General features: G+C 35.6%; 2 protein-coding genes across 2 annotated transcripts in view; both read left to right on the forward strand.

The window, feature by feature from the left end:
• LOC139966892 (ras-related protein Rab-21-like) overlaps positions 1-11,703 on the forward strand; it is a 178,118-nt gene that overhangs the window by 138,397 nt on the left and 28,018 nt on the right. The gene's annotated exons all lie outside the window — the stretch shown is intronic.
• The window catches only part of LOC139966796 (metallophosphoesterase MPPED2-like), a 36,451-nt gene that overhangs the window by 18,679 nt on the left and 6,069 nt on the right, over positions 1-11,703 (forward strand). The window contains exons 3-5 of the mRNA XM_071970160.1: positions 3,967-4,113; positions 7,804-8,032; positions 11,063-11,178. Of these exons, the coding sequence (XP_071826261.1) occupies positions 3,967-4,113; positions 7,804-8,032; positions 11,063-11,178 (492 nt within the window). The remainder of the gene's footprint in view (positions 1-3,966; positions 4,114-7,803; positions 8,033-11,062; positions 11,179-11,703) is intronic.

Genomic DNA, 11,703 nt, shown 5'->3' on the forward strand with positions numbered 1-11,703 from the left:
GAAAAGCAATTAATAGTGACTGCAGAGAAAGTAAGGTGTTTTCCCCTCCGGATTGCTTTCTTGGAATTTGGATATTTGGTTGAAAGCCTCGATTGTTAGAATGCTTTCAATTTTGACGGTCTTTCTTTTTTATGATATTCTATTGCGTGTTAATAATCACACAAATCATGGTTTTTCTGCCCATCAGCAGAGTTCAAGGGATTGAAACTCAGACGATATAATACACCGCTTTGTTTATCCAACACAATTAACCTGGAAGCAATGGACAGACAGACCTGTGTACTGACCTTTCTGTTCATAATGGTACATTGGTATGTCAGGATGCTGGAGTACTACGTAATGTTTGCAATCACTGCAGTATGCCTGCTTTGTGGCACCACTACTGTTGGCATCATGCAATGCCATTTCATTTTTTCATTTATTTATTTATTTCCAGTATAAATATAAATACTAAATATAAACAGGACATCAAAAGTGAGTACGTAATAAGAAATATTATTTTAAAATGTTAGTGTACAAAAAAAAAAAAAAAAATTAAAAAAAAAATTAAATTAAATTTTTTTTTTTTTTTTACAATATTTATACAAAACGTATAAGTGCAGCTGTCTACAATAAATTATCCAGATTACCGTTTTGTAAAAAAATAGCAGCACGATAAATAAAGCTATTTCTATACACATTAGTTCTGTATTTTGGTGTTATTGCTTTGTTTCTCAAATTTACACATAGTAGTTTCTCAAAATAAAGAGTTAAGTCTGGCCATCTCATCCTCTCTCTTAAATAACGTAGCAGAGCAAGCCAATCGAAGGACACATTTAACAAAACAAACACAAAATCAAGTCATAAGATTTTTTTTGCTGGTAGTTGAATCTGTGACTATATACAAAGTCCAGCTATAAGTGTTCACTGTGTGCAGCCTACATATATATTTTTTTGTTGTTCAATATTATGTTTCAAAGTTTTATTCTCACACATGCGCTCATTTGATATATTGAATGGACCATCACGTCTTGATAAACAAAGGACACAGTGTTATTGTCCGAACTTTTCATTCACTGAATCTCTGCGAATGGGATGAAAGTTTTGCCTCCAATATAGTATATATATTACCATGACTGTGTGATTATTAACTCTACACAATAGTACTGAGAAAAAAGTGCATATAGTTAGGGATTGGTTTTGTTCGTGTTTATAATGGATTGCATATCGAGACTTAATTGGTTCGGCTAAAATGTCGCAGCTGTAGCGTAAAGCTGTAGATTTCAAGTCGAGATAGAGATTTTGCAGAAATATGTAATTAAAGCTGGGATTCGTATGCCAGGTTTAATCATCTGAATAAAGTTTGCTTTCTGACTGTATACATTGGCTACAGCTTAGTTGCTGCCAAAGTACATTGATCTGTATACATGTTGACGTAATATAGGAGGACAGCCTGCCTGGGTATATTTATAAATTTTGATCAAATGGGTGTCCTTTGCATGACATCTCAGGGTACCGTAGGTTTGTTATAGATGAGATAATGTCATCTTCCTGGACCAATCAAAAGCTATTTAAAAAGGCCAACCCCTAAGCTGCAGTATTAACGAAACTTTGAGATGCGCTTTATGAGTGCAAAATAAAGGTACCCGCACATGTCCATGCAGCTGTCCATAAATTGATCCGATAACCAACTTTGCAGTGAAGATATATAGCCCCCACTAAAGTACTTGAAAATGGCTTGAAATCTCTGCTGTGTTTAAAACAATACAATTATGGATGCTCGAAAATGAATCAAAATTCTCTGCTCTGTTAACCTGTACAATGAGTTCTTGAAAATGGGTTTGAAACACTCTGCCCTGTTTAATACCAATACAGTGGATGTTTGAAAATGGCTAGAGATGTCTGCTTCATTACATATTACAGAGGAGCTTGAATATGGCTTGAAACTTCAGCTCCGCACTCATACATCAGTGCTTTATTTGTGGACTGACATCGATTCTGTTACCACAACAACAATAAATTGGAAGGAATTGTATATATTGGAAGAAACAATTTTATCTCATGTTTTGGTGAAACATATTTTCTGCATTTATAACCAAACTTACATTATCTGTTATGTTTCAAGTACCTCAGCATTTATGTTAAGGCATACTGTCAAGATTCTGCAACATCCATACCCTTGTACATATCCACAATCATGGTCCCCAACATAGGTTTGAGGTTGCAGGGAGTGAGGAGGGGGGAGGCATACACCAGGGATCAGAACAATGTTCAGTCGCGGTTAAATTACCACCTGTGGCAGTACGATGAGAATCATTGGTGTGTGTCAAAGGTCCTGGGAATTACCAATCCAGTGATTTCTTCTATTTGTGAGATCTAGTAAATTTAATTGCTTTAGTGCTAACGTCTGCCAATTATGATTGTGACACCCCCAATACCATACATACGTACACTCCTAACAATGTCAGGTGGATATATCCTTGTGAATTTGTTCATGCCTTTCTCGACCTTACCAAGTTCAAGTTAGCAACGAACTTCATCGTAGTCAGCACGCACACACACACACACATACTGTACTGTTATAATGAACAGTTCATCTTCTTTGGTTGTCCAGTAATGGGTCATTGGTGTGTACTGTACATCTGTGCGGACTGTAATTCTTCACACAATTTTTCTGTGGAAGGAGGGGGAAGATATCAGCAAACTTAGGAATTTGAATTGATATAAATTAAATTTGATAATTGGAAAGGGCACGCACGTTAGCATAAGAGCAAAATCAATATTGGTTTGCTGGCTGTTTTCAATTATGTAAATGGAGTTCATTCGACATTTATCTCGTGTACTGTTTCTCAAGTTGTGTAATAAAACGTTGGGCTCAAATATAGTGCAGTTTAAATTGGTATGGCTTTGGTTTTAAAATGGTTTACACAATCGAAACTGAAATGTAAATAATGAAGTTCTTAAGCTTGACTTATCAAGTTTTTACTTCAAGCAGGAAGGAATATTTAACGTTCAGTTTCTTGTTGTGTTGGTAATTTCTACTGTTTGATATTTATTCAACCTTGGTACAGGGTATTTTGCAGCTGCTGAAAGCTTTTCCCTTGGACAGGATACCTTAATAGTTAAAGGGTTAGTTTATGTAGAAGATATGTTTAAGAACCAAAAAAAAAATTGATTGCTGTTTGTAAACAGCAATCAATTTTTTTTTACTAATGTTTCTATATAGGTTTCTAATATATTCACCATTACAATAGGCTGAATCTCTGGAATGCTCCTTTCAAAACTAAAGAGATGAATTGGCTAATCAGTGCAAGCCTAATTAATTATGTTAATGTAAGTAGGATTCCTATTATAACTTAACTCAAACATGCTTTCTATCTTCATATTTATATAACGCCCATGGATAGCATTCATGAACAATCAAAGGCGTGTTCACTTTGCTGTTTTTGAAATATTGCAGGGAGTGATTTTTCAAGAAACCAATGCAATTTGTCTATAGATGAATTGGTGATATCGACCTTTCGGAAGAATGGAATAACCTTCTGCAATGTCACATCGACAGGTCAATAGTCAAAATTATTACCATCGAGGACTGGGTTGGTGAGGGGGAGGGTGGGGTGGAGGGGTTGGAGAGGAGAATGGGGATATGGAAATAATATGTTACACGGTTAGTATTTCTTTCACTTTTTGTTGATCAAAACATTTGAAGTCAAATTTGGAAGCAGGAATATGAAACATGTAATTAACTACTCCTTTACAATGCAGAGTTGCATTATTTTGCCATGGCACACAATGTTCTTTTAATTTTTGCTCCATCATACAGATCTATGAATGATGTGCTAGAGTTGTTGGTATTCGTTTGTTTACAGTATAGACAGCAAGAATAATATTTGATTATTCTACCTCTCGGTCTTCTTTTCTCTCACTCTCTCTCTTTCTTATATCTTAAATCCATCTTTCTCTCTATCTTATATCTTAAATCCATAGGTTACACTAGATTTGTCTGCATCTCAGATACCTTCTCCAGGACAGACTACATGCCTGCCATTCCTGACGGTGACGTGCTATTACACACTGGCAATTTCAGCAACCTCGGTATTCCCAGGGAGGTTGAAGCGTTCAACGAGTTTCTAGGTAAGCGAAGGCCTGCACTCACACCCCTGGATTTAAACACTAATACTAATTGCATGATTCCCGCCGCCACGCAGCCTCCACTTTTTAGGACTTACAAGTTCACATCGAGGAGCAACTCATGCAGGGAGCTCGTTCGGCATGTACGTACACAAAGAAATATAAGATTAAAGGGGGGGGGGAAGAAAAAAAAAGTCAACAGGACAAAAAGAAACATCAGCTTGTTGTGACTGATGGTCTGTTTCGGCAGTCAGATTTAAGTCCCTGGGAATTAGTGTATAGCATGCTGAATATAAAGTCATTTATAATTTGTAACTTCTGAAACCTAGTTTTGTTTGCTCTGATGTAAAATTCTAAGAGTCTGTCATATTTATGGGGAAAAAGGGCGACTTGTGATATACTTGCAATTACAGGCTCGTGTCTTTCGTTTCGATGCAGAACATCTGTGTCACTAACTGCGAGGTTAAAAGTTGAAAATCCAGGACATGTATGGTTTATTTAATATGTAGATCTCTGTCTTTTGTTTTGATTTTGTCCAGGTGGAAGTGAGGGGGGGGGGGAGGGGGTTGAGTAGGTTATACCCTCGATTGGATTTCCCTGAAAATCAAGGGAGGTGTATGTATCCTTGTTGTTTCTTTGTTTTATTATGTCCTATATCTTTGTTTTTCTCGTTTTGATCTGTTCTATCCTTTTTTTTCTTTCCTGTCTTATGTTGTGATTTTGTCGAGGTGGAAGTGGGGGGGGGGGGGTGGGGAGGGGAGAGGGTTGAGTAACTGATACCCTAGATTGGATTTCCCTGAAAATCAAGGTAAGTGTCTATATCTTTATTGTTTCTTTGTTTTGTTTTGTCCTATATCTTTGTTTTGGCGTCTTTTATCTATTCGTTCCTTTTTTTGGGCCCCCTCAGCTTTGTCTTTGTTTTGTTTGATACTCGATACTTGATACTTGAGTTGTATAACAGAGATTTCGAGTTTGCTTTCTGCAAGTTCATGTCAGAGAAGCTGAACGGCAAACTTTTGAAAAAGGTTCAGAAATTCATCTTGATTTCTTAGTAAATGAACTGACCCTGTTCTCTAGAAAAAGCAGATTCTAAATTGATAATTTGAAATTGGAGCTGATTCTTATACTAGTATCTATATATATGCTTGGCCAATAAAGTAACTCGACTCTCAGTAATAAAGAGAATTGGCTCCTGCTTCAGAGTCGAATATCGATTTTTTTTACTCATGAATATTCAGAAGAAAGTTATTCCGCATGTCATCTTCACTGCAAGACAATGCGCAATTAAAATCGACTGTTCCTCAACTATTTACTTCGCTCCTCGCTTACTTGTCTCCTCACAACCTCTGCGGACCAGGCTAAGGTTGTGAGGAGACAGGTAAGCTCGTCACTTGTAAATATCTAAACCAGTAAGTTTTATGATATACGGCTGATCTTGATAGGTCAAGCAAAACTTACATGGATTTAAAATCAAACAGTTGGACAAAGCAGATGTTGCCCAAACACAAGACTGTGGATCAGGTGACTGAATTTGAAAATTCTTTGCCAAAATATTATTGTATGTGTCAAAGTATTGTATTTAGGAGTGTTAGCTCAGTGGTTAACGCCGGTGCCATTCCATCATTAGGTCCCGAGTTCGAGTCACTCCCAAGATTAATGTATGTCGTCCAGTTACAGAGTTGTTGACAATTGACAATTCATAATCATCGACGTTAAGTATGAATCTAAGAGGCTGACTTCGGTCAGCTTGTGGCTTAGATAAGCCAATGTGGCTTCTTCGCAAGTTCCTGCTTGCAGGAGGATCTAAATATTACAATACAATACATGATGATGGACTTGAGATGGCACTTGAAATTGCTACTCCTACAGGGAATAATTTATCCAGTACTGTCACATCACAAAATCCTTTGCAAAATGGGTCAAATTTTTACACATGTCCAAAGATGTATAGCTGTGTTTTTTTTTCTCGTAGGAACGGTATTATTTTAGAAGGGACAGAGTTCAGAGCGTTCGTATTAACTGCGACACAACAATTCGAACACTATATTATTCATGTCCTAAGGCCGTGGGTAATGAACTCCAAAATGTTAAGATTTGCCCAGGCCTCATTTTGATCATGTAACATTTTGTTGCCTAGGGTGCATGGTAACACAAAACCACAGTACCATGTTCTACAGTGTGACAAAAGAACATCCCAAAACTGCATTAAGGACCGAAAAATGGATTAGGTGCATTTGGGATCATTAATGACGAATCCTATGATAAATAAAACAAAAGTTTTTGTAACTTTTTTATTTCAATGAGGAAAGAGCTTGAGTAAACAGTACTCACAGAACGTCTCTTAAATAACTGTTTTTAGATTCTGTACCTGTAAGCGTAACTTTCCGTCTTTGATCCGAAGTATTTTTTACAGGCTTTCGAAGATTTAGATATTAACATTGCCCATACATATCAGTCCTCCCCTCAACCAATTGACAAAATGTGCACTGCAAATGTCACTCTTGGAAGACGGCCATGATGCATCTATTAGCATTATGCATCGTATAATTTGTCAAGGAATATTCAGCTAGCTGCCTAGCTTGCTAGTCTTGCTTGTCAATGCCTTGGCATCCAGCACAGGCTCCAGATATATATATGTGTGATATACAGGCACCTGGGCTGTATATGCATTCTCTCATGGTAGAATTGATTTTGACAGAGAAATCAATTTCCCTGGGTAAACTACCTTGTAGCTTATGGCCGGGTTGGGAAAGAGACGTGCAGGTCGTTTTTAACCATGTGACATTGTACGACGACGAGGATTTATGTGTTTCCAAGTGTCCAATCTAGAAGCTAACAAACACGTACATACATAATTAACCACGAAAGTCGATCTTTCCTCAACTTTCTTGCAATTTGACGGAGCGTAGTGAGTTTGAGGCCAAAGCACAAAGTAAGATTGCTTTGATCAAGCTTGCAGGTATTAGCAACGAATAATTCATGATTCTTATCAATTCTAAATAATTCTCATCTATCTTGATCACTCTCACAGTTAATATACTGTAATCCCATGCAGAAGTGTTTCTTTGTCGTATCATTAATTTTTAACTTCATTTTATTTACTTCACTCCTCGCTTACTTGTCTCCTCACAAACTCAGCACTTTCGTTCTACGGCGCCTTTAATTGTCACAAATTTGTTTGACCAACAGAAAAGAAATGAAGATGTATAAAGTTATAAAAGGAAGTAGCTAAGGTGATAACGTAGATCATTGTCAGATGGTTTTAAGTATAAGAATTTTACGGTTCCTCTTGTAGACATTTTAAAGGGAAATTGGATTTGAATAAAAATTGATGAGTAAAAGTAGCTATTTAAATTTGAATGGTTCTTCTGGTAAATCTACTCATGAGAGGAAGCTTTGTGCTCAACAGAAAAGGAAAAAAAACTTGAATTTACTATTTTCAAGATTACTAATGTTTGAAATCATACGGCTTGCTGCATTGAACTAGGAGGGGGACAGTGGTGATGGGTGGAGGTGTGGGGTGGAGATGGGATCGGGAGGGGGGGCTAGCATTGAGGGTTAGTACAGTACAGTATAGTAGAATTGGGTTTGTATTAGTTTGGATCTATTTAGCAAGTTTTAAAATGTATCATGTCGGTACAATTATCAAGATACATTTATTTTATTTTTTTCTGTCGCTGCTTTTACCTACAGGCAAGTTACCACATAGGTACAAAATTGTTGTCGCTGGACACCACGAGGTGACCTTTGACCCGCAGTTGATGACTGACCGAAATAGTCACGTATTCATTAGTTTCGCTGCCGCTCTGGAGGAGGTCGAGGAGGAAGCGTGGAAAGATAGCAGACAAATGCTGACAAATTGTACTTATTTGGAGGATGAAGAAGTTAAGGTCCAAGGCTTCAGAATCTACGGAACTCCTTGGTAAGAAACGAACCCCCCCCCCCAGTCCAATCCAAATCTTTTTATTGTTGTCCATACTGTAATTAGGTAATTACTCCAAAAATGTGTGTCAGTACTATATGGACTCTAGATACTTAATGCTTTAGCCTTCTTCAGATCTGAGCATTAATACGAGGGCGCTCTGAATTTACTTTGCTCCTCGCTTATCTGTCTCCCCACAACCTTGGTTACAGTTCCGTACGAAAAACAATCTGGGAAAAACCAGACGACTAATTCATGTTTTAATGTCTTAATGCCACCTGTTCACACCTCATACAGATCTGTACTGTATATACTGCATGGATACATTGGTACATTGCTTGCTTAGGCAATACTGTGGTATTGAATTGATCAAGGGGTGGCATAAATGGTGTATGTTAACATCGATACACCTCTTGTGGTTGTCAATTAGAGCTGATATCACATTAGATCTGATGTCACATTTTGATTCGGAAGAGCTAACCTATATCAGGACACGAAACATTTCAGATTTAGAGATCCACCTTCCATCTTGGTCTCTGCCTAACGGTTTTACATGTGGATCTCTGAGTTGGATCCAGATCAGAAGTGTGTTTTTACCCTATAGACTAAAATTGGCGGTCCATGTTGAACTCGGATCGGGATCAAGTGTTCTATAAAAACAGGCCCAGAGATTTGAATGTGCTTGAATAATTTTGTCTGACTTGAATGCAGTGACCCTTCTTAATATATATCAACTAAAGAGTAAAAAAAGAATCCTAAAACCCTTTTCCATTATCAAATAATTTTAGTGATATTAGACCTTTGACGATCGTTTTTGACAACTTTATTTTGCATATTTTTTTTCAACGACACCTATGTACCCTTAAAATATGTTAATGAATTAAACTCTTTTTTATTATTAACATTTATTGACATTTTACTTATAGGAAGAAATATGTGTGTGTGTGTGTGTATTGTTCAAGAATAAAAGAGAAAAAAAGCAGACAAACAGTAGCCAGAGAAAAACTGTGTAAGAATTGATGGTAATTAAACTAATAGTTACAACGTAGATACAAAATGATCCTTAGTGACTGAGTTACCATCAAATTTGTCAATTATGTGGTAAGAGAAGCTCAGAGTTTCATCATGAATAATTCATGTCTGAAGTTTGACGTAGGATGTGAAGGATATCTGTACCCTTTTTTTTATTAGTGACGTTTGAAGGAATTTGAAATTGGAAAAAAAGAAATTGAGACTATACAAATTTATGTCATTTTCTTCCTTGTTCTCACAATGGCCTGTCAGATATATCCTTCATTATAGCAAACAATATAAATGAACTTTAATGTAATGGATCAAACCAGAATAACAAAATATAAGAAATGAATTGCTTAACATACAGTATGTGGTATAGGCTTCTAATAGCTACTACTTACTCATACAATGAAATCTATGAGTGTTAGAAAGTTGTAATATTGAGGCTTTTGAAGATAAATGAGGCTGAAATAGAGTTTGATGTTAAGGATGACCACCCAGAAAACATTAATTAAGCAAATGTTAAAACTGATTTTAATATTTTAATCATTTATAATTGTGTTAGTAACCCTTCTTAATATATATTCAACTAAAGAGTAAAAAAATAAAATAAAAACCCTTTTCCTTTATAAAATAATTTTTAGTGATATTAGACCTTTGACGGTCATTTTTAAAAACTTTATTTTTTCACCTTTTTTTGCAACAGCACCTATGTACCCACCCTTAAAATATGTTAAAGAATTTAACTGTTTTTATTATTAGTTTTTAGTTACATTGTACTTATTAGAAATATATGCCATTTAATAATTCATCTTGTCTTTTGTACTAGCATTGGAAACAAGCCAAATGGGCATTTTTACCCCAGTTTACCCTGTTTGATATATCTGGATTAAATTTCTAACTAGCACGTTCATATTTGTTACTTGCTGCCAGATCCGAATATGGTCAGCTGATCTTCACTACTTGGCCAGCCAATTTATATTTATATCTCTAAAGAGGGAAACATATATATACATATATACAACAAGCTGGCAGATTTGAAAGGCATCCGATGTTGTCCTTCAGATAGTCAAATAATGAACACTTCATTATATACAACAAGCTGAATATTTAATTATCTCTCTGTACGATCATCAATGTCTTGGGTAATTCCAATGGATGCCAGAATGGCCAGGAATTGAAAGTACCTTTTGAAGCTTTTAGCAATATTTAACCACCTATTTTATGACCAAACAGTTTCACATTTGTCCGAGCTTTTAGGACAAAGTCAATGTATGTGGTATTTCTTACATTGATCTGTTTGATATGTCCGTACAGTATATCGATTGGACTGTCACTGTTAACTATAAAGAAGAAATTCAAAATTGAAGGATCTTCAGATTTAAAGATATACAAAGTATTGAGGATGAGCTTGAGAGAGGCTTTTGAAAGTTAGTTTCATCAATCTTTTGATGCTGTAATGTGCTAAATGATGTTAAAGCAGTACCAGGGTTAATCAATTAATAATATGTAGTTTAAGTACCTATAACAGTGTGTGTCATTAAAATGGACAACTTTGTTTGATTATAATCAATCATTTTAATTGCTTACTTAAGTAAGTTTAGTTTCCCAGAGGTCACTAAGGTTACAGTTCCTCATTTCAAACCCCACCCATGCAATCATCATGCATGGATAAATTAACACTGAATTTTACCAAACTTCCTACTTTGGATGGAAAATGTTCACAGATTACTACAATAAGTCAGCTGGCATATCATTTTCTCTTCTCCAAATTCTCTCCTAATTTCACAGCTCATGTCGTATCTGCTGTTCTGTTATGATGTTGCCAGATACTTAAGTACAGTTTAAGAGTTCATTTCTTTCCCACAGGATAATATATATAGCTTTGCATGCATCAAACCATTTCAATTCTATGACTGGAGATCTACCGATTAAAATTGGTCCTTTTTATTATAACCTCACTTTTTATTTTATTTGATAAAGTCTGTCACTTTTCTTCAATTATTTCTTTGACAGGACTCCGGGCGCTGGCGACTGGGCATTTACTTTAGCCAGAGGTCAAGCATGTCTGGATAAATGGGACAAAATACCACATGGAATTGATATCTTGTTGACCCATGGTCCACCACTAGGTAAAGCCCAACAACTGGGTCCACTTATTTACAAAGTACTCTTTGAGTTTCTGCAGATTAGATTGCCCTCTTAACCATGTCTTAATAATATTTCATATATTACATAAATCATGTATTACATACCAGATAGCATACTACATCTATCCATATGTATTGAAATACATCATTGCATAGCATACGTTTTATTGTATCATAGCATATCAGATCGTACTGTACAAGCATATATTGCACATCATTATTTCATATATCACTTCATTCAGTATCATTTATCACTAAATATACATATCCTAGCATATCATATCAGATTATATCATATAATATCATATATCATTCCTTTTTCCTTTTTTATATCATAACATATATCATATCCTAGCATAGCATATCATACATCATTATGTATCATCTTATTAGATGGTATCATATCAAACATCATGGCATATCAATTATCCTATATCTTATCATATATCATATCATTACATATATGTCATAAAATAAAGTATGTCATATCTTAGCATAAAATACATC

Source organism: Apostichopus japonicus, chromosome 1 (assembly GCF_037975245.1).
Source record: "Apostichopus japonicus isolate 1M-3 chromosome 1, ASM3797524v1, whole genome shotgun sequence".
Classification (NCBI taxonomy): domain Eukaryota; kingdom Metazoa; phylum Echinodermata; class Holothuroidea; order Aspidochirotida; family Stichopodidae; genus Apostichopus; species Apostichopus japonicus.